The 24,474-nt window shown below is 37.5% G+C and overlaps 1 protein-coding gene across 1 annotated transcript; it reads left to right on the top strand.

The window, feature by feature from the left end:
* The first annotated feature begins 986 nt into the window (after positions 1–986).
* Positions 987–22,311, top strand: EPYC (epiphycan). The gene is given in 6 exon segments (XM_068402062.1): positions 987–1,154; positions 13,411–13,564; positions 17,135–17,293; positions 18,841–19,043; positions 20,572–20,667; positions 22,141–22,311. Coding segments are annotated over 6 exon segments (951 nt in total).
* The last annotated feature ends 2,163 nt before the right edge of the window (positions 22,312–24,474 follow it).

Here is a 24,474-nt window from a genome sequence, read left to right as displayed (position 1 = left end):
TAAATCAAGGTGTAAGTACAGAATGCTGAATAGAGCCTTGTGGCAGGCATCTTACATGATAATAGTGAATACCTCACTTACAAGGAATAGTGAATGCATAAACACTAATATTCAAGCCTAACGTGAATTTTCTACTATTTTACTAAATTATGGAACTTTTATATGGGTGATAATTCGATTTCACAATTCTGTTCTCCAAGGAGAACAGGTGACTGTACTATGCTACCATTTCTTATGACTTTAAAAATGGTAATGATTGAATAATGAAGGAATGCAGAGTACTGTCACTTACCAGGCTATGGAGGACACAGACTACTTTTTATTTTGCTCCCCAGATCTTTACAGAAGTGATGGTCCAAATATGACACACCATTCAACCAAATAAAATTATGTTCTGGTAAAACAACTACGGTGTGAAAAGTGTTTTGATTATTCTCATCCAGAAACAACAAAGAAAGAGGTCCTAATGTTTTCTCAACTTTTTTTTTTATAGTGGTGGAGGAGAAAGACAAAATTACATTGTTGTACATTTCAAAAGGTTATTTATTGTGACAGATACAAATAATATAATAATTTAGCTTTTGCCTAGTTTCTCAAAAGTTCTTTTCTAATGGTGTAGTGGAAATAGGTGAAGTTAGATGAAAGGGGAAAAAGATGAATATATATCTTCCTTTCACCTTTTCAGGTACTTTCTAATTGAGGCCAGTTTATTTTTATACCAATAAAACTCAATAGGTCTTTCCTAAATTATCTAAATGTTAGTATGGCCAAAGCAGTTTGCAGCAATTATCACATCCAGGGACCCTTCATGAATCAAAACAGAATAAACCATTGAGTCATCATGAATGAATATGAGTTATCCATCAGAAATACTGTTGCATACATATAAGTACTGTATTTGTGAGATTAAATTTTCATAGATTCCTTGCAAATGCCAGATTACCCACATTTTGTCCATTTTCTTCTCTTTTAGAAAAGAAAGCAGAATGCAGACTTTTGTAAATATTTTTCTGGGATTTTTTATCTTCAAGCCTGTTGGAGCTGCACCTATCACTGATACCGTAATTTATGATTCTGAGTTCTATGACGTACCGCTTGGAGAACTGCCTCACCCATTTGTCTATGATGAAAATGAGAAGTCTGATCAATTAGAGGTAATCAGAACTTCATTTATTTTATCTTTCCCAAGTGCACAAATGCAGTGGCTACTGATGAGTTTTTGTTGACCATGGAAACATTTATCAAACAAATCTACTCATGTGGTTGCTATTGCCTTTGGTTGCTCAACAGTTTTCTGTGCTAATGACACCGTAGTTCATTCACATTTTCCGTAATCTACATGTGGCCAAAATATTTCCTGATTATTTTTCTTTGTTGGTAATTTTTGAGAGCAGGTGAAAGCTACCATGCTTCCCTCAGGTCTCCTTGCATTGACTCAAACTCTGTTGGAGATTGTCCTTGTGTTTTATCTGTCTGGATGAGGCACAGAGGCAGCTGAGATAGGACATGCAGCATTGCCCATTAAATGAGGTTGTAAAATGCTCTTTCCTGAGGTTATTTCTTATAGTAATAGATATGTTCAATACAAGTATTTCAGGATATAAATGCTAGTGGTTTCTATTTCTGTTAGGAAAGTGGGCAGAAGGAAGTAAGAAATAAAAGGCAAAGCACTTGAATTGGAAAAGAGGAAAGTATAAAATATTACTGCAGAAAAACTGTTGAAATTCTCTTATAGGATGAGATAGTAAGATATGTTGCCTGTACAAGCAAGGGACTCCATTTGTTGACTTAAATACCTCCTTCCCCTCCTACATTCCCGTATTTCTCTACATTACTAAAAGGCTACATTAATTTTAATCTCATTCTGCTGCTTAGACATGGGCACAACTTCCCTGAAGGTGATACATGCACTGTATGATTATGGAGTGCAATAGAAGTTGAGCAAAAAATATAACATTTAAATAATAATATATTTTATTCACTATTACACATAATATTTTAGTACTTTTCACATAACAGTACATAATTCATGAAAATGTGTTCCTTTGAGTGATTCATGATTGCAGCAGGAGGAACAGGAACTAGTCCTTCATCAAGATGAGATCAAAATTGGATAGCAGTCTTGAAATCAAAGGACAGAGACAATTTAAGAATAAATATGTCCCAAAACCAGAGGACTAAAGAGGTAAAAATAATCTCAAAGTTTGCACCAAGATCACAACCTTACAGTTTGGAGGAAATAAATTTTCTCATCTAAGAAGGACTGAGAAGAACTTTGCTCTAAAGAAATTACTTTGCCTTTGGCCTGTTTCCCCATGCAGAATCAAAGCTCTTTACATACCCATTTTCTTCAGCTTTCTTCCCTGATAAAGTCACCTCCACTTTTATCACTGGGTACTTGTGCTCTCTCTATTTCACATTGACTAAGTCATCACAGTTCCTGTCTTTCTTTCCTCTTAAAAATGAAGCCTTTATCAGTCCTACAGAAACGACTTCCTTCCCAGAAATGGGAGAGGCTATTTTGTATGTGCCTCACTACAGAGATTTTCTCATTTAAACAATAGATTTCTTAGTAATGCATTGAATGGTAGGTGGGACTCTCCTGTGCTGTGCTCTCTCTGTGAAGTCCTATGACACTGAAGCATGGGGTGGCCCCTTTCCAAGATTCTGAGTGAAGGATAGAGACAAGGCAAGGCTCCTGTGATTCTTTTCCAGCTGAAAGGAAATTCAGGATGATCAATATTGCACCCAACAAGAAAAGATATAATAGGTCCTATCACAGGTTTCTTTCTTTAGGGAAGCATCGAACAAGCCAGAGTCCAAAAAGTCTTTTTATTTTGTCTTGTAAACTTCTTTTCCAGAGCATGATTCTTTCCCATTACTGAGCTCTTCAGACAGCCTTCTTAAAATTCATCAAGTGAAGGTCATCCGTCATAGCAGTTGGAAGGAATGTTACTTTGCATATGGATGGACCTCCCTGTGAGAGCCTTTTTTTCCTAGATATTTAGCCAAAATCTTTTTTTGCTTACATTCCTCTTACCATGTACCATTCAGAAGAAACCTAAGCATTCACAATTCCCCTAGACCCAGGAGAGCTCAGAGTGGTCAGTGCTGCAGCAATGAAGCAGCTTTTATAGACATGCACGTCAGACTTGCAAGTTATCTTTTAGATACTGAGTATAATTGACATCACTCAAGTTTTAAACAGAATACAATTGATTTCTTGACCGTGGTTATGACTGTCCTCCCTACAATCCTATTATCATGAAGATGTGAACTACACAAGTGGGTCTATGTGTAAAACCTGGTATTTATGCAAGGTCACAGGTTAGTTTTTATTATGCACAGCTTAAATGATGAGCAATACCACAGAGACCCAGACAAAGAGCAGGCCTTCATTAGATCTAGCCTGTATACAGTAACTATTTAGGGCCTGATTTAAGGCCTGCATTTCCTTTTAGAGAACTCTGAATCATGTCTTTAGCCTTCTAAAATAGTGGAGAAAAAATGATGAAAAGGAAGGATTTGAAATAGCATGTTAGTCCCTAAGTTCTAGTACAACAATATAAGAAGAGCTTGTCTCACCCACTAGGCTACCTGAAATGTTATAAAGTCTAAGTGTACTGGCTAAGACATTCTTAAGCACCTGACACTCTGTTACTGGGCATGCCATTAGTTACCGCTGCGTTAGCTGAACAGAGTAACTACATCCTTCTTGCCTCAGACTGGGTAAGATTCTCAAAATAGTTGTCCTGGTGTGAAAACACCTAAATTGGTCCAGCTAGGGCTCATTGCTAAAGAGAAACTATCACAATGTTTGAAATTCCTCTGAGAGAGGCGGCAGCTGAAACCCTCTGGTGAGATTACATAGACCTTTTACAGTAGATGCTTACTACCTCAATTTCCCTGATCACTTAAATATTTTTTTCCCCAGACTTCTACTTTTGTGGCTTCTTCCAGAAAGAAGTAATGTGCATCATTCCTACTGACATGGAGTATGAAACAAGGATATAGATATTTTAGAAAATTACCCCAAATTCCTAAATTGTACCCATGGCTATACATTTTTTCTGAACTCTGTTAAGCTAAATAACATCTGCATTTCTATCCCATTTAAAAATCATTTAAGATAAGAATCATTTTAGAGCCAATCAAAACAGGATCCAGAGTGTGGTTTGGTACACAGCTCAGAGGGGGAGTGTTGTGGTTCTACTCTGAGTGTGCTCTCAGTCATTTCTATCTTTGTTCATGTTTAGTGATTGTCTAATGCATGGGACCTTAATAATCCTTTGAAAAGGTCCCAGGACTCAGTTCCTTTCATATTAGACTACATAAACATGTTTCCTTTGGCTTGTTCTCCTTCTCCTGCCATGAGTTTTGCCTCTGAATGTATTCTGGCTTTGTTTCAACATCTCATCCAAACTTGTTTCCAGACCCCTTTTGGTGGCTAAGATGTCTTCTGGAACAGAGGTTTTTGGGGTGCCAGCCTCCTCAGGCTAGCAACTTACATCTCAGCTCTCTTACTTCTTGGATTAATGGAGAACCAGCACCTTTGTTTTCATCTGAACTGAAATGCAGTAAAACAGGTGTGCAAATTTAGCAAACGGCTTCTTTGAATTATTCAGGTGCAGGAATGCCTCATTCCCTGCACATATATCCTTAAGTGTGAGACAGATAGCTCAGTAAATTCTTTGTAACATGTTTAACTGTAAAGCCTAATGAAATTTCTGCCTGAATCCTTAGCTGCACAATATGTATCGGGCGCCTGGTTTAGCTAAGTAAAACTTCACTGGATTTCTTTCCCTAGATTCCTCAATGCAACCTAGTATTTCATTAGATGCTTCAGACTTGGTGGACTGCCCACTAGCATCAGCGTAGTTATTGTTTTTAATCACTTGTACCATTTTTTGTTTTGTTTAAAGAAAAAAATAGTATAGATATGGTAGTGCAGTAATCATATATATTTCATAGCAGCACAATCGCTATTGTGATATCACAGAAATCTGGGGATTGAAAATTTACTTTGAATGAGATTTCTCAGCAGTGGTTTTGGATCTGCCTGTCTTTACATGAGATCTAAGCTTGAATCAGCTTCCAATTTCTGCTTTTCAACTTCCAATTTAGCTCTTATTAATGGAAAGGGAAATAGAAGCTGTGGATAAAATAGCTGCAGCTATTGATCCTGGACATAGAGTTCAGACCACATGTTCAAGAAAAAGTAGGAAGTACAAAAATTAATATGCAGGAAAAAAAGTTCTTTTATTCCTTTTTCAATATTGGTGTTCCTTATTTTTAGAGTTGTGTAGCAATGCCAATTGTTATGATATAGAATGTCCCTCACAGTGTCAGGAAATCATAGAATCATAGAATGGTTTGGGTTGGAAGGGACCTTAAAGATCATCTAGTTCCAAGCCCCCTGCCATGGGCAGGGACACCTCCCACTAGATCAGGTTGCTCAAAGCCCCATCCATCCTGGCCTTGAACACTGCCAGGGAGGAGGCATCCACAACTGCTCTGGGCAACCTGTTCCAGTGTCTCACCACCCTCACAGGAAAGAATTTCTTCCTAATATCTAATCTAAATCTATCCTCTTTCAGTTTAAAACCATTAACCCTCATCCTATCACTACATGCCCTTGTAAAAAGTCCCTCTCCTGCTTTCCTGTAGGCCCCCTTCAGGTACTGGAAGGCTGCTATGAGGTCTCCCCAGAGCCTTCTCTTCTCCAGGCTGAACAACCCCAACTCTCTCAGCCTGTCTTCATAGGAGAGGTGCTCCAGCCCTCTCATCATCTTCGTGGCCCTCCTCTGGACTCACTCAAACAGCCCCATGACCTTCTTATGCTGGGGGCCCCAGAGCTGGACGCAATATTCCAGGTGGGGTCTCATGAGAGCAGAGTAGAGGGGGTTAATCACCTCCCTCGACCTGCTGGTCATGCTCCTTTTGATGCAGCCCAGGATACGATTGGCCTTCTGGACTGCAAGCGCACATTGCCGGCTCGTGTTGAGCTTCTTGTCAACCATCAGCCCCAAGTCCTTCTCCTCAGGGCTGATCTCAACCCATTCTCTGACAAGCCTCTATTTATGCTTGTGATTGGCCCGACCCACGTGCAGGACCTTCACTTGGCCTTATTGAACTTCAGGCAGTTTGTATGGGTCCCAGCTCTCAAGCCTGTCAAGGTCCCTCTGGATGGGGTTCCTTTCCCTCCAGCATGTTGACCGCACCACACGACTTGATGTCATGAGGAAACTTGTTGAGGATGCACTCAATCCCACTGTCCATGTCATCGACAAAGATGTTAAACAGCATTTAAACATATATTTAACAGATGTTAAAGGCATCACACCCATGCCCCTGTCCTCAGCAGTTTCTTCCTTGCACCATATTCATGTCCTGGACCTGTCACTAAATGTTAACTGATCTTACAGTGACAGGACATTTCTATATAGCATAACAGGCCACGCCGTGAAGACAAAGCTAAACCATTAGAAACTTCTCTGGTTCTGGAGACACAGCAGCTTGTGAGCATGATGTCTGTATCACTGGCATGACTACAGGTATATACTGGATTGGATCAAATCAGATGAAATGTCTTTGCACTATAAGCTGTAGAAATGAGAGGAAGAGTAGATCTGACACCAGACTTTAGCATTGATGTCTGGTAAAAAATATGGTTGCCTCTGCATGGTCTCCTTTACAGCCAAAGGAAGACGGATAGGCATCTCAGGAAGATTATTCATACCATATGTGTGCTGAACCACCCTCAGGAAGTGATTCTTCCTCTGCTGCCTGCACCAGGAGTGTAAGGAACTAAGCTACTAAATGGGACACTTAAATGTCTGAAGTTAAGTGGAGTGAATCTGGTCCTTTTTCTTCACTTTTCTATCACTGTTTGTTTGGAGTTTGTATTCAGAGCAATCACAATGCATTTAGGAAAAGTCAGGCTGGTGAACTGGGCAAAAGCATGTTCAGCTCCAGCACGGCCCAGTCTGCCTGCACTGCATGATGAAATATGTTTGAGATCCTGAACCCTCCTTTACAGTGGGCTCTGAATTCCAACTGAGACAGCCCCTTACCACAGGTCTGAGGGTTGATGAAGTTTCTGGTAAACGCTCTGGTCATCCGAGTGATCTCCAGCTTTGTTTCTCTGGCTGTGTATGTCTACTTTGTGGCTTGGGTCAGCAGGAGCTCCTGTGGAAATCTTTGTTAATTTGGGACTAGTTTTCAGTCCTTTTGTGGTTTATAATAGTGCAAAGAGCCCTGTTCTGATTTCTAAAACTGGCATATTTCTATTTGAAATTTTATGTCTTGTAAAACTTCAGCACTATTCCAAAGAAAAGCATCTGCTGTAGGCTAATAAAATCTGTGATTTCAAATACAGCGCTGGAATAAGAATTTGACTTCATTTGTACTCATGGAAATGCAGATTAGCTCCATTTATATGAACTTTCTTCATTCTCAGACAAGAGAATTAATAAGTAAAGTCGCTGTAGCAATGCTGTGCAGCATAAATTCAGCTACAATCAGACACGACATAGATAAAATTTCTTTTGAGACAAGAAGCTTTAGGATATTCTGTGGTCAAGGTGCCAAAAAGACTACTTCTCTTTCTAAGACTGATAATAAGAACCTCAGAGTCTACCTATATTTTCCAAGGCAGAAGTCACAGACATTAATTTTTAGAGAACTGGGTTACAACTCTAGAGCTCTGTAACTTAAATATTGAGGTTGTTCTGACTGAAGTATGAATGGATATTTATACATGTATGTGTGTGTAAGACCCAGCAGAAACAACAAAATAGCTTAAAAAAAAATTAGAAGGCTTAAAGGGCTAAAAGAATGGCCTGCATTGATAATGAAGGACACTGTACCCAACTGCACCCCTTCCAGAACACTGTTCCCAGCAGCAAGACTGAGGAATGTGTTGTTTATGCCAAAATCAAAGGTCCTGCACCCTGATAACATTGCAGCACAGATGACTTCTTGGTGAAGACCCTTCATCCTACCATCAGCAGAGAGGAAAAAAAGGTTGTATAATACTATATATACCATTCCTTTCCACGTTAGCACATTCTCATGAGGGAATCACATTCCCAGTGAGGCAAAGGAGGCAATGGGCAGCAATTTGGTGTAAGATTCATGGATGCTGGAGTATCCAAGACTCTGAGAAAAAAAGACTGCCTCATAACAGCTGATGAATCTTAGAGGAGATATAAACCTGTCCAGGGGTTAGTTTTCAATGCTTGTCAAGAAGAACCCCAGAGGCACTAATAGGACTCAGTAGCTTCTGTCCCTTGTCTTCTGTGTTGAGCACAGGTGATTCTGGCCAGACCATTTGGGTATACACATTTAGGTATGTGAGAGAATGTGGGTGTAAACGCCCAAGTGATTAAAATCTGAGAGCTGAGTGTGAGTAGGTAAAATCAGTTTACTTAGAAATTTTGTAAACAAATATCACCTTCCTCTTCTCCAAGATCTCCCTGAGTTTTATTACAGTAATTTCTCCACACAACTTATTTATGTAGTTCTGTACAAAAAGTTACTATTTATCTGAGCTGCAGAATTTGCAATCTAAGTAGTTATTGCATTAACATGCAATGGCTCACAGTTCTATTTATTTTTAAGATAGAACAATAGGAGAAAAGAAGACCTTAAATGAAAAATTCAAGAAGAAACAATTATGAGCCACTTTTGGAAAGGAAAACAAACCAAAAGCCTCTACCATAATTAGATATTTTTTTGTAAGCTTTTGGTAATTTCAGAACAGCTGTGGGCAAAACTAGTTCCTTTTGGTGGGTCATTGTGTGGTACAACTGTCCTTTCAAGTTTATAATGTCTCTTTTTACGTACTGAACTTTTGTGTTTTAAGTATATTTTTTGCAGCAAAAGAAGCACTGAAATAGGACACACTTCAAATTCTCCTGTGGATTTAAATTTATTACATGTAATATATCAACTTTGATCCTAAAAGATGTAGACATAGAACAACAGACAAAACATCTGCCACTGGAATTACACCACCTCAGAAGCAAAATGTGGCAACTGATGGCTTCCAGCCTTGCAATTTACCTGTTTAAATACATTTATTTTCTGTATTTTATTGCTTTGCACAGATTATGTGGGTCTATAATCCTCATATAGGTTACTCTTATCTACATTTCTATTCTGTTCCACCGCTACTGACTCCTAGACCACAGATACTCTTTCATCTTACTTTTATTTTCACAGCTCAGCTTCCTGAGCCGTTTCTAATCTTAAAAGCCTTTTCATTTGTCTTGTCTCCTTTTCAGCCAGTGGTGAGAGACAGACACCTAAAGAGCCCATCCTAAAAGAATCATCTGTGGTCAGTGGCTGGAGGTCTTTTTCAGAAGTTTCGTCTCATTCTCTGATGACTGTGAAAGGATGCGAGCGTAGAATAGATGCCTAGCCTATGGATGACTGAAGTTATGAGTGACTTTTACCAACTGTATTTTATTGATCATTGATATGTTCAGATTTCTGTGCTCTTGACTTCTGTAATTTCCTGGTCTGAAAGTGCCTCTAAATTGGCCATCCACATTAAGCAGTTTCATTTGTAAATGTAAATGGAGGGGAAAAAATAGATGCTCCATACAATCTTAGGAAATATATTATTCAGCTTACAGCATGATCTGTGGCTAATATTCTGCACTGGTATTCTCGAAATCTCTTGATTGATTCCAAGGACAGAATAGGGTAACTATTAACCTCATAGTTAAATGGATAAAGGTAGGTGATGTGATTCAATTTCAGTGTTTTCTTATGCCATGTATTAAATATGGCTTGGAAGGCTGATTATGATTTGAAGACTTGCAACTATTGGCAAAGAGAAACATGCTTTATTGTATTTCTTCACAATATGCTTCCTACTTTGTGATTTTTCATAGAGAATATTACTTAGAGTAGCAAAGGAAATACAACCCCACCTCCAAACCCCAAAAAACCCTATGGAGAGCAATAATATTAAGTGATATAGAATAATTTATGTTTCAATTTTTTAGCAAAGTGCATGTTGCCAAAAATATACAAACATCTGGAAGATGAAGGATCATTCTGTACAGTATGGAGTCCAAGAAACATCTTTGTCTTGTTACAATCTTGCGTGATTTATCAAATATGTAAAAGACAGAAAGCTGCATGGATCAGATATCCGATAATGGGAAACAGACTTTTACCTATAGGTTACTGGTTCAAGTCCAACTTATGTACAGCAAACAAAGACTGCTCATACTCTGCGTCTGGTATGTAATACCCATGTATCAGTGAACTCCTACTCTGTTACCAGTGTAAAAATGGCAACATCATTAAATTTACTGTAATAATTGGGTTTTTTTTTTATGACAGTCATGACTGGTGCAGGGGACTGAATAGATATTGATGCTAACTGCTTGGAACAGTTTCTCTAGAGCCCAGACTTAGCATGTTGGGAAGGAAACTATGGAGAGGCTTCCAGCTGTGCATCTCCAAAACTAGATAGTATCCTGTAATAAAAGAAAGAGAGATAACAGTTTAGAAACAGACTTACTAGAAGTTAATACCTCTGCTTTGGTAATCAGTCACTACAGTGATTAATCAACTAAGAACACCTGAGAAAGCATAAAGCAAATCACAAATCCCAAGCTAGTAAGTTTCATAGTGTATGCCCTCAAATATTCAGAGAAGTGACAGTCAGTGTAGATGACCCAAATTCCATGACAAGTGAAAGGAACATTATCTTAGGTCTGAAGCCTATTCACAAACTGTATCTTGAAAATGCTCTTGTCCAGAATATTATTTTCAGTAGAACTGCCACAAAAGATGCATACAAAGTCATTAACAGGTCTCAAAATCTCTGGATTTTGTTCCAAAGTTCAGGACAGGGACTCTTATCTGATTTCCACAAAACTGGTGAAGAAGTAGACTGCATGTGCAAGCACTTTAGTGCAGTACTGCCCTGGGTCAATAAAAGTCTGGAATGCATCTCTCCCTCTAGGCTTCCTCCATTCGATGAACATCTGTCCTATTTCCTTTGTTCCCAAAGTCTTTTGATTTGTCCTCAAGTCCATTCCTGGTTAAGCTGTCTTGCTGTCAGTGCTGCAGATGGGAACACTGTGTATTTGTCTGCACAAAGCAACAAGGTACATCCTTACTCTTACACCAACAGGTTACTCAGTCATAGTTCAGCTGAAGTTCATTTTGCTCTCTTGATCACCATGCATTTTGCAAAGTTATGAACCTAGTAACTGTATCAGGCCATTTTTATCCATAAAACCTACTTAGTAATAGTATCTATGGCTCATTGGAATACAGCTAAAGAATATACAGAGAACCTGAAGTGCGCTTGGTCAAAACCTGAGTCTGTGAGTTTCAGAGTGCTTCCTGGTTTTTCATTGCTTCCATATTCTCTGTCTTCAGTGAAACTAATTGATGAAAAATATTTGAACCTATGGCCACTATATAACTTAAACTAAATTATTTCTGTGCAAAAAGTGGGTTTTAGATGATTATTTAGAAGTTCTTAGGCAGTCCAGGATCATGATGTTTAATACTGCTAGTAACGATATATAGCTACACTGCAAGATCTAGAAAGTCTGTTCTGAAGTGTGAAGTGTTTTCTTCCAAAATTGTGGTAAATATCTATACACATACAAATGTATATAGGTATTTCACATAAATATATTTAAAATCTATCCTATCCAGGAATAATAAGACAAAAATAACTATTTGCTGAACATTATATAGTTAAGCTAAGAGATTCAAACAGAGATTAGAATGTAGTAGAACTTTGCTCATGCTTGGGACCTGGATCTCAGGTATGTTAGCTCCTTTAACTTGTAGGGTCTACATAGAAAGCCTAATTTAAAAATTCCTAACCACTTGTCCTGTCTGGATGCGATATACTTTTACCTGTCTTTTACAACTAGAATTTATGAGCACTAGTGTGAGTGATTCAACAACCGTTCTCCATGGGGACAGCGAAGCCAGTAGTAGATGGGGGCTGATCTCAGCACAGGAGATGTTCAGTCATGTGAAAAACTCAGGATTCAATAGTTTTATGGTGGTGGTGTTCTAGAAGGCTGCAGTGGAGGAAAATATCTACTAAATAATAATTTTAGGCTTTTGTGCCTTTGCACTTGGTATAAAGATACTGTGACAAAATTCCTACTTTTGATCATGCCTTAGATATACCCTAAGGAGTGTTAACTGCAGCACAGGGGTGCAGCATCCACAGGGGTGGATGCATTACCTAACTTTTAAACAGTACTTCAGATGTGCAGAGTCCTATAAGGACACTAATTTATTGTCAGGGATTTGAAAAAAAAAACAAAAGTGCATTTTCAAAGAAGGCCCTGGAATGGTCAAACAATATTATTACACATGGGGAAATCAAGATACAGTGGTAAAGTAACTTGCAAAGGGCACACACCTGGAGTGGATTCTCAGTGTCTGGGTGATTACAGCAAACCGCTCTGCCTCTTTGCAAATGTAAGCCCATCTGCAACAAGCCTGGCAAGTCTGCAATACTGTTTTTATGAGGGGTGATATGATGTAAAAAAAATTGCTATATCTTCATTTTTATCCTCAAGTTGTCATATAGCAAAATCAACAGGATACATCTATAGAATTAGAGTTAACACAATAAAATTCACCGTTTTGACTAATTATCTTGAATAGAGAAGAAAAAAATAAGGTTTCTAGCACGATGAAAGAACCTGCCAAATTTTACAGGATTTTTCTAAATCAAGATTTGATATAACATTTCTTATTTATATTCTTAATTTTTCATACTACATAATGCAACCACTGGTCAATGAAGCTAACCAAAGCCTTGCGTTATTCAAATTTAGAAAAAAAAATGACGAAAACACTGCCAACATATTCACAAGTAGTATGTGAGCTTGGACTTCAGAACTCTTAGATAATATGATTTTTAAAACATGTTAGTGTTCTTAAAACAGAGCCTGCACAGCTACATTGGGTTTGGATTTATGTTAGTACAATTTACAATTTTATGGTCAAATGACCTGCATCTTTTTGATGCTTCACAGCAAATTTTCATTTGTCACACAGAATATATCAGTTTTTATCACAAATCTAATTCAACTTTAAATAAATGTGGTAAAAGCATTTTGTTTGTACATATTCTGGCTAATGAAGTAGATGCAGTGTGCATGCATGTGTGCATACAACAGAACATTTAAAACACTGAGTTAAAAAGTGAATAAGCATGCTGAAGTTTCACGAATTGTTTACACATCATCAGAATTCATTACAGCTGCCGGATAAAATGCAGCTCACCCACTAAACCACAGAACATATATGACCTCTAGTGGGAGAATATGAATAACTGGAAGAGAAACAGCTGCCAGTGGGAGTAAAAAGTAACTTTTCCTGTTCCCTCTTAATTTTCCCTAGACAGAGATTGGGACAGCACTACCTTCTGTAATTCAGGAGAGTTATTCTTCTGCACCATTGACAGAAGAACCTGAGGAGGAAGCATCAACACCAAAATTGATTGATGGGTCTTCAGCACAGGGGTCTGGGGTTCTTGGACCCTAAACTCAAGATGGTTAGTAGGAAAGAGAAATGAGTTCTGTGGGTGTAGCTTTGCTTTTGAGTGAGCCCACTTTGCTTGCTTATGAACGTCTACGTCTCTTACTAAAGAGGAGGTATATAATTTCTGTACCCCTCTTACTGTAGACAGGTATAACATGTCTATCGTGAATGCTCTGAAGTCAGATAGGTGCCTAGTCTAAATGTTTCCACACTATTTCACTATGAAAATGACTGTGCGCCAATGAAGATTTTTCTCAAATAGAATTTTATTAACACTTACATTAGGAAAATTTGCTAATGGTTGGCAAATGCTACCAGTACATTTTTATTGACTTAGATTTAAGTAGCATTACCAATTACCTTTATTTTATAAAGATTTGTTACATGATTTTTACAATTTTGTTCATACAAAATATAATTTAACACTTTGAACAGTTTTTGACCATGAAAACTAGAAACTATGAAACTTAAGGAAAGGGAACTATTTAGAAATTTTGTGTGAAGCTGATTTTCTGTTCTCCTGACTAGCTGTGGTGAAATAAGAACTTTCTATATCTCACAGGGGAAATAAAATTGTAAAACACAGTCTCTCCCTATCACAGAATCACAGAATCACAGAATGTTAGGGATTGGAAGGGACCTCGAAAGATCATCTAGTCCAACCCCCCTGCCGGAGCAGGATTACCTAGACCATATCACACAGGAACGCGTCCAGGCGGGTTTTGAATGTCTCCAGAGAAGGAGACTCCACAACCTCTCTGGGCAGCCTGTTCCAGTGTTCGGTCACCCTCACCGTAAAGAAGTTTTTCCTCATATTTATGTGGAACCTCCTGTGTTCCAGCTTGCACCCATTGCCCCTTGTCCTGTCAAGGGATGTCACTGAGAAGAGCGTGGCTCCACCCTCATGACACTTGCCCTTTACATATTTATAAACATTAATGAGGTCACCCCTCAGTCTCCTCTTCTCTAAGCTAAAGAGACCCAGCTCCCTCAGCCTCTCCTCATAAGGGAGATGTTCCACTCCCTTAATCATCTTCGTGGCTCTGCGCTGGACTCTCTCTAGCAGTTCCCTGTCCTTGAACTGAGGGGCCCAGAACTGGACACAATACTCCAGATACGGCCTCACCAGGGCAGAGTAGAGGGGGAGGAGAGCCTCTCTTGACCTGCTAACCACGCCCCTTCTAATACAGCCCAGGATGCCATTGGCCTTCTTGGCCACAAGGGCACACTGCTGGCTCATGGTCATCCTGTTGTCCACTAGGACCCCTGGGTCCCTTTCCCCTACGCTGGTCTCCAACAGGTCTGCCCCCAACTTGTACTGGTACATGGGGTTGTTCTTGCCCAGATGCAGGACTCCACACTTGCCCTTGTTATATTTCATTAAGTTTCTCCCCGCCCAACTCTCCAGCCTGTCTAGGTCTCTCTGAATGGCTGCGCAGCCTTCTGGTGTGTCAGCCACTCCTCCCAGTTTGGTGTCATCAGCAAACTTGCTGACAGTGCACTCAAACATTGTGATGCTAATAACTGGCATTTGTTAGCAGCTACTCTAAACTCCTGTAGTTGAAGCTCACTAGAGTTATCCACTGCTGTGATGAGTCTTTGTGTTCTATAGTGATCAATATACAAGAGGAAAAGTGTATTTTTTACTATGCCTAACGTATGAAAAAAAAAAAGAATTCATGCTTCCAAAATTGTGTGTTCGGTGGAGACAAATTAATCATTCCTAGTATTGTTTTTATACATATTACTAGCGAGCCTTGACCAGGCAAAAAAAAATACACCGATGTCAAAACAAATAGAAACGGAAATGAGAATTTCCCAGGAGAGTTCTGAAAAAACACACCATTTCCTTCAATTTTGAAAGATGCAGAATGTTACAAAACATTTCATGTAAATATTACATATTATGAATTCTGTATCTGTCAATATTTTTGAGTGCTGAATCCAAATCAACTAGTGCATCAACTAAAGATATGCATGGGAGGCTCAAGGCTGTAACATATCAAATCAGGGGGGTTTTGTGTCTTTATTTTTTTCTGGGCAACATATTTTCCTGTTAGATGCTGCTGCTGTTCTTGGCTTGGTACTGAATAGAAGACTACAAGGCTCAAGAACATCGAGCCAAGTTCATTTTTCTTGTTGATATCTTTTTGACTCCTTCCCATACCTCTGTCCTTTTTCAGTCTATACCAGCCTTAGTGACAAATACCACTCCTCCAAGATCAAATATAGGACAAAAGGGGAAACTCTTTTCCTGTACTGTGTTGCAACATTTTGAAAAAATGTCAGCCGTCCTTAACTCTACATTCATTTAGGCCTAGATTTGCTGGAGTAGTTCAAAGGTGTGACAATTTATTTTCTCCCTGTGTCAGACTTGCTCCCTGTAGCTAATTTAAAATGTCCTGTGGAGGAAGTTAGGGAAAATATAAAAAGAATCTCATCTCTTCAGATATATTACTCCTGGATGCCCAAGCAGAAGTCATTAGTTCTTTAATCTTTCCTGAAAAAACACCACATTATAGCCCAGCCGTCAGTTAGTTACTGCTGCCTGTTGGTAATTGATACAGATTAAAAGGCAAATCTTCCATGTAGCTACAATTGATCTGGAGAAAAAACTCATCTGCAAGAAAAACATTTTCATACTCATTAATTAGGCTACTATTTTATAAAGTAACCAGAACAAACAACCAGCCATCTGCTACAAGGACGAGGAAAACATGAAACAGAAAAGTATTTCTATGGGAGTAAAAGTTGAGAAACAGATATACTGATTTATACCCATAAGAAAGAAAAGATGTATCAAAAAATCAAAGCACCAAGCAACTAACAACTTTTCCTACTGAAAAACACATTCAGACAAAACACTCAGTGTCATAATTCTCACCAAATTTGAACAGTATCATCCAAAGAAACTTCTGAATTCCCTGTATTCATGCAGTTTTATGAGTGAGATGCAACGACTTGATTTTTCATTTTCATGAACATCTGGCAGTAGCCAAATGTTTTGTTTACATGGTCTTCAAGTTACCTTAACTCAGACTGATAAAGAAATTTTTCATGATGCTGAATATCTGAAACAGAAAATGTAATTAAACAACATGCAAAGGAAATTGAGGTTCTTCTCCATAGCTCTGTAGGAAAATATTAATTTCCTTACAAGATATTAAGAAGTGCTATTTATAGAACCAAACTTGAGAAATCATAACAAGTTTCAGTCATCAGCTGTTGTTTCGCTATCTAGATGGAAGTGCACACTTGCCAGTCTAGTGGGAAATTGTTGTTTGGTTGGCTGCTGTCACCTAATATTGTGTTGTTATAGTCTGAGAAACATTGTATCAGAAAAGTAAGTTAAATGACCTTCGAATAGGCACAGGCAGAAAAAAAAAAAAGTAGTTTTAAGCAGAATTTAATCACTTTGTAGTTGCAATTATATGATGGGGTGACCAAAAAAGAATGGGAGTGAACTTTATCATCGACAAAATCTTAGCATTATGTTCTTAGGTGAGCATTTCATTGTAGTAATATACACATCATTTTTGTACATTTTTTTGTAATAAACTGTTTTGTTTAAATTCTTTGATAGGTCTTCCCACTTGCCTTTTGTGCACATGCCTAGGGACCACAGTCTACTGTGATGATCATGAGCTTGATGCTGTTCCACCATTGCCTAAGAAAACCACATATTTCTACTCACGCTACAACAGAATCAGGAAGATCAACAAAAATGACTTTGCTAACTTAAGTATGGATAGTAGTATTGTTGCAATTAACTTTAATTTCTATTATTTCTGGCTCATACTAATCTAAGACAGTGATTAATTTTATGTAATGTTTGATGACAGTAGGATTATACACAGAAGTGCACATACAGAAAAGGGGTTTGCTACTTTTGAACGTAAAGGTCAGTACTTCAAATGTAGACTATGAAACTTCTGAATTATTAGAAATAACACCATTCATCTATCTTTTTGCTGTTACTTGTAATCAGCCTTAGAAATATAGAAAAAAAAAAAATCCAAACCTCATGGAACATTTGTAGCATATTAGAAAGTACTGTTTTCCTAAACAAGACAAGTTCTCACGTAGACATACTTTCAAATATTTGCAAAGTATCTGTGTGAAAAGAATTTTACCTTTAAATTTTACCTTTAAAGTATATGTTCATTGGTTTACTCCAGAATTATCTAGGAAAATCTTCAGTAAATGAAAACTGCTAATGCAAAACCATTTGTGGCCTAAAACTGGCCAAAAATGGTGATATAGGGAGCTTATATTTTCACATTTTTTTCTCAAGATTCTTAAAGATAACTGATTTTTCAGGAAGTATTAAGCCTATCCTGTTTAGGGACAGGGTCTGCTATACACTCACCAGCCTGAATATCAAGTCACATGCTTTGTTTTTTGTTTTAGACCTAACTTTGTGTAACTAATGCTTATTGATTTCATGATGAGAAGTGTGGAATCAGTGCCAAAAAAGGCTACTACAATAATTCAGGGGAATGCAAAGATCCTTTTATGAAAGAAAATTATAAGGGTTTGGCTTGTTCAAACGAAGATGAAGGCTGGGAGGAACACAACTGGTATATAAGAAACCCAAGGGGAATAAATACTAAAAAGAGAGAACATTTATTTAGGCCAAAATATACTGCTAGCATAAGAATAAAATAAAAAAATAAAATAAAATAACCATGAAAAATATTCTGGGTGGAAAATAGAAGTAAGCTACAGAATAATGCATTTAAAATTAATACATATTAATGCACTGATATTTAGACATTGTTCTTTTTTGCCAAAAATAAGTTTCATTTTCTTTTTTTGATTGGAAAAAGTGTTTGAGTGTATTTTTGAAAAAAGTCAATATATCAAATTTCTTACATATGGAAAATGTTGAAAATAAAAAAAAAACATATGGAACAAGGTGGTAGAAATATGTTTATTTCCCTTCAAATGTTATTTTTCCTGAAGATAACCATTTAAAAGATTCCCAGAACATGCAGAAATTTCAAAACTATTAACTTTAAAATCTTTCACTGAAATATATATGCAGAATGACACAGGCAATTCTAAACAGGATGAGAAGGAGGTGTTGGTCTCCTTCCTTAGGAGAACTGTTCAAATACAGGTTATTTCATTATATACAGAGAGAGCAAGCTGCCACATAGGGGGTCACAAATGGATCTGATTCAAGACACTTCACCTGTAATTTAAATAATCCATTTGTGTTTTTCTCTTTTAAAACTTCAAGAAAATACATTCTTACATACTTGTTGTATCTTATTTCTCTGCCAGACAATTTAAAGAGGATTGATTTGACTGCAAACTTTATATCAGAGATCCATGAAGATGCCTTCCGGAGATTGCCCCAACTTGAGGAGCTGGTGCTCTGTGACAATAGGATAAGGCAACTCCCTGAGTTACCATCTACCTTAACATTCATTGATGTTAGTAAGAACAGGCTTGGTCGCAAGGGAATACGTAATGAGGCATTTAAAGTAAGTCTGGGTTTGATAGGAAAATCTTTTCTTCCTCTCTCCAAAGGATGTGGTCAGAAGAGAAGCCTAAGTGTCCTTCTACAGTAGTAATATTGTTAAGATTATAGTACCATGACTGTGCTGGCTGCTGAGCAATCTATAAAGATGGAGCAAGATGTATAAACTCTATCAGCTGGACATGAGAATCCTTTTCATCCTTCTTTACAAAGATCCATACAAGACATGCAATGGCACACTATGTTTGTACCTATGACCAACTACCCACATAACTAGCAAGACTCCATAAAGCTGCTTGATGTTCCCTTACAAGTAGGCGAGAGGGAAGGGCAAAGCTATGGATGCCACTGCTTCCAAACTCTGCCATGTATCTATCTGGGAACTTGCTAGAGTATTCATTAAATGTATATATTTTCTTTCCACCTTGAAAAGCAGGGAAATTGGAACCTCTAAGTGACCATCCTTCCTTGAGAATTTTGGTGAGGAGAAGCAGCCATGTACTGCTCCTAATTGCATGTGAAATCTGAAGTCATTCTAGAATATAGGCTAGCTTCATATGTTAGACCTGGCTCATACACACTATTCAACTGCATGTGGAAAGGTAGTTGTAACGAGCCATCTCTGAATTTCTCCTTTGGAAGACAGCTTCTTAACGAAGTAACCAACAGCAGTTACTGAATCAGATATTTTTTCCGAGCCCAACATAAGGCAGGTGGTGTTGGGAATAGGAATGATGGGCAAAAATGAGTCCCCCAAATTGAGACTCTGGCCTAGCACCCTTTTCTTCTGTGCTCTCCTGGTTTTAGCCATGAAGGAGTCTCAGCCTTTATCTTCCACTTTTGCCAAGAATATTCACCCTGATATCTCAGAGTTCTGTCAGCAGTAATTAAACTAGGATACTGCACTCAAAGAAGTAGTTAGGTGCCGTGATAACTTGTGTGTGTAAAAAGGGGACAAAATGAGAGTATTCTACTGAGCCTCGTTGACCTAGCCAAGTTCATATCTTACTGTTATAATTACCAGATGAAGCTGCTTCTTCCACTAAGTCGAGGGAGAAAATTATTTACCTTTTCAAATGGAATGAGAAATTTATTTTTAGCTCAGGCATTCTTATGCAGTTACAATTTTTCTTCAGCACAAATACACTTCAGCAAAGTTGAGTAAGCTTGTCACAAAAGCAAGAAAACAGACAGAATAGGAAGTCTTTCTGCATAATGACTGGGTAAGGCAGTATTTCCACTTTAGAACAACATCATTGAAATTACGTCTCTAATTATTAAGTCTCTAGCCATTTCAAAGATTTTTTCCTTTATTTTAATCCAAACACCTAATTTTTAACAGTAACAGTTCTCAGCCTGTGCAAATGAAAGTTCATTACTGTCTTTGAATTTCTGCCTTTTCAACCGTATCATGCTGAAATGAAATGTTAGTATCCAGCGGTGCTCATTGCAGTAACAGATTTCAAACTTACTTGCTAGAGATTTTCAAAAATGTCTGTCATTTTCCCTTGCCTTTTTCCTTCATCCTCTAGGATCTGCAAGAACTGCAGCATCTTTACATCACTGACAATAACTTGGATCACATTCCATTGCCGCTCCCTGAGAGCCTCCAAGCTCTTCATCTTCAGGTAGGCTACAAAAGCAATGGCTCTACATATCACGTTCAAATAGTAAGTAAAACTGGAAAGAGTAACTATTGTTTTTTTTCTTCTGTTTATCCAAAAGTGTACTTACTTAACTAAACAAACTATTGGAAACATACTGGAAAACTAGTGAATGAAGTATCTGAAAGAAGTAAAATTTAACTCAGCTAAGCGTTAATTATTAGAATTTGTAATACAATATTTTTCAGACATAAAATCCTAGATTCATTGTTGGTACAGATTAAAGTTAGGTTCACAGCTGTCAAGAGCAACATTAGGCTAAGGGACTTCAAAGGCAGAAATCCCTCACACTACTCATACAAATCTTCCAACAGGAATGCTTTCAGATACCCAAAGAAACTTACTTTACATAGTGGTTGTATCTATACCAGTGCATATCATTCTCTTAATAAATGTCATTCCCAGTTGCTAATATTTTTTCAGCCAAACTTTTCCATTTGACTGTGCTGGAACATCCCATCCATCATCTTTCTGTACTACTGTTTTTTGTATTTACTTTTACCTGTACCTTTGTTTCTGACTTCTTCCTTTTAACCTTTTCCATCTCTGCTTCTTTCCCTCTGTCTCCTCTTATACCAATGCCCAGTTTTGATTATCAGAAGATTTTTTTGTTTATTACATAATACAGCAAAAAAGCTTTGAATAAATGTCCTGTGTACTGTATATAATTTGACATCTATTTTTCAATAAATAAATCTATAGAAATATTCTGCTTGCTAGCTGACTATTTTTTTCACCTGCCCGTGCCCATACATTAAATATTCAGTGCTGTGTGCTACAGGTCAAAGCTAGTGAGCTGGATTTTTTCCACCCCAATTTCTGACTAGTAAAGGAATGGAGAAGGGAAGAACTTTCAGACAGCCCTCATTTTGGGAGATGACCTTTTTAGTCTCAATTTCCAACAACATTGTATTGTAGCAATTAATTGTTAAAAATAGTTCACTTCAAAAACAAAAGGTCAATGAAAATAAGGTATACAAGAGGAATTTATGTCAACAGAATAAAACCTAAAGCATTCAATTTTCCCTGTATATATACAGATCTGGGTTAAGCTAATGTGAGAGGGCCTGAAGGAAACAAATTTGTCACAGATCAAATTGCAGATTTGTGCCTTTGCAGGTTGAGGCATATCAAGCTGTCAGGATGATAATTATGGTTCTGTGAGTTTTGGACTGGCCTATGCTGGTTCCAGTTTGCGTTAATAAGGCTCTTTAGTATGATCCCGGAAACCAAAATGCTCTATACTTCTATCAGGCCCCTCCTGCAAATTTTCCCCTACTTGGGACATTTCTCTGCTGTTGACTTGCAGCCACAATCTGGTCCCTTGGGTTAAAACAAGTGTCTCTCTAGGCACTGAAAGTACATCCATAAATTGTTCTTCAAAGAGTAAAAAATTGCTTTCAAGCAACTATTCTGATAGCTTTTTTTTTTTTTTAGAACAACAACATTCAAGAGATGCATGAAGACACTTTCTGCAAAATGAAAGATTTTACTTACGTACGTAAGGCTCTTGAAGACATCAGGCTGGATGGTAATCCCATCAACCTAAGCAAAACACCTTATGCATACATGTGTCTACCCCGTTTGCCAGTTGGTAACCTTATCTAAACTTTGACAGAAGCCAATACTGTCATACACTATAAGAATCTTTACACACAAATTATTAAGTCACTGCTACATTAAGCAAGATGCATTTTTTCAAATCTCATTAATTTGAGAAATATTTCTATTAATAATGAAATTGATTACTGAGATACAAAGAATAATATGAAAGGCTAAAAGACAACTCCATTATCTACCCAGCTGAAAGCTGTATAGCAATATCAAGAACAGTATTTTACTGCAAAAGCTGTACTGAAGGCAATAAAAGATCAATGTAAATGAAAAATTTTATGCTCGTTTATTCAGATCTAATGTATGAATTCTAAAGTTAAATAATCTGATATGTTAAAATCTAGCTATAACAAGGTAAATAAAGAAATAAAAATAAAATTGTACACAATTGAATATTTATCCCCTTTTCATTTAATTAAATATTTTTTTCTCAGAGACACATCCATTTTTCTACTTATTTCCTTAAACTTCCCTTAATTTTGGAAAAGTACTAGCAGAATTTCAAAAAAACATGTTTTCTTTAGCAAACAGAATCTTTCCTTGAATCAATAATGAAATAGAGATTAAACTTGTATCAAATTACTCCAAAAAAAGTACATAAACTATTTATTTATACTTTTGCAGTAATAATTGGTCTTTGTAATGCTGATGAGGCCCAAAGCTGTCTTCTGTATCTTTGATAAACTTGCCTTCCAGATTATCTGGCTAATAAAAATCTCATGTAGAATAGCCTATTTGAGAAATACTGGGTTTTATTCTGTATAGGAAGTGGAAAAAACTCTCCTCAACATATTTCCACAGTCACACAAAATATTGCAATTCAGTGTACTAAGGACCAGAATTCAGAGACCCAAGTCACAAATATCCTTGTGGAGCCACAGCTCAGCTTCCAATTATTTGAAACAATTTCACTGAGCTTTTCTGCTTTACTGTTTAAGAGCCTTACCAATCGAGACTTGGAAATTCCATCCCTTTTGATAGTTTAAACAACTGTCCGTTTGTGAAGGAGCTTTAACACATTTTTATAGGGACAAAGCCCCCAGAAAAGATCTACTAGATAGAACATAGGTACTTGCTCATTCTGTTCTACAGTGACAAGCAGCAAATAACACCTGCACATCTTCAGTGACAAAGGTTTGAGGAAATAATTCGGCCAAAAAAAATCCCCATAAAACATAGCAAATCCTTCCACTTACACAAGTTGATATTTCTTTAATATCAAAGTTCCCTTTCATCTAACTGAACATACATGCTCATTTAAAGTGTAAGTGCAGCTGACTTGCTAAATTTCTGCCAGGCCAGGTAATGGAAACTCTGCTCAGAGAGACCACATTCTTCACTCTCATCACCACTTTCTAGAAGAGAACACGCCGGGAACATGGTCAGCAGGTTTGTACGCAACAGCCTCAGACAGGCTAAAATCAGAGTTGAAGAAATAACAGCAGGCTACAATGACTGTGCCTTTATGATCATACCTCTACCAATTTGGCACTTACTTGAAATCTAGATAGGCAAAACAAAAAAACACCCCAAAAACGTAATAGATGGACACTTCACTTCAGTTTAAAATAATTTTTCTTTGTTTTCAGACAATTACACAGAACAAACCGTAGAACAACAGCTATCTTCATTTTAGCATTTCCTTCCAAAGATGAGTTGCTCTCAGATACATGCTCTTAGAGCTGAGACAATATTTCTTCTTCCACCCTCCTGTTCTCTTTTCTCTAATAGGAACTAAAGGGTCAATGATTTAAAAAACCTTAAAACCTTTCAAGTCTTTGTTTCAGGCCTAAAATTGGAACCTATGGGATTGTGTTTAGTGGTCAAAGGAACGATGTGCAATACATCCTTAAATACACAGAATCTACAGTGCTTTCTTCTGTAGCCATTTTGTCCTACCTTTGGGTCTCAGCTTCTTTGTTCCGTTAATATGTAAATAACCAGCTTTATATTGTTCTGTCAATCAAATGAAATCTAATATTGAGGACAAAAAACATTATTTATTCCATTGAGATGTTCTTTTCTTTGAAATCTCTGTCCCTGTTAGTGTCTTGCACTAATAGTGGACATTGTCTCCAGAAGGTTATGATCTCTTAGGGTACATATACATTGCTTTCTAAATACCAGCCAGAGCTTGCACCCACAATCAATTACTAT

This window comes from Nyctibius grandis, chromosome 5 (assembly GCF_013368605.1).
Source record: "Nyctibius grandis isolate bNycGra1 chromosome 5, bNycGra1.pri, whole genome shotgun sequence".
NCBI lineage: Eukaryota > Metazoa > Chordata > Aves > Nyctibiiformes > Nyctibiidae > Nyctibius > Nyctibius grandis.
Note: the sequence above shows the minus strand (reverse complement) of the source record. Positions and strands in the feature narration are given on the sequence as shown.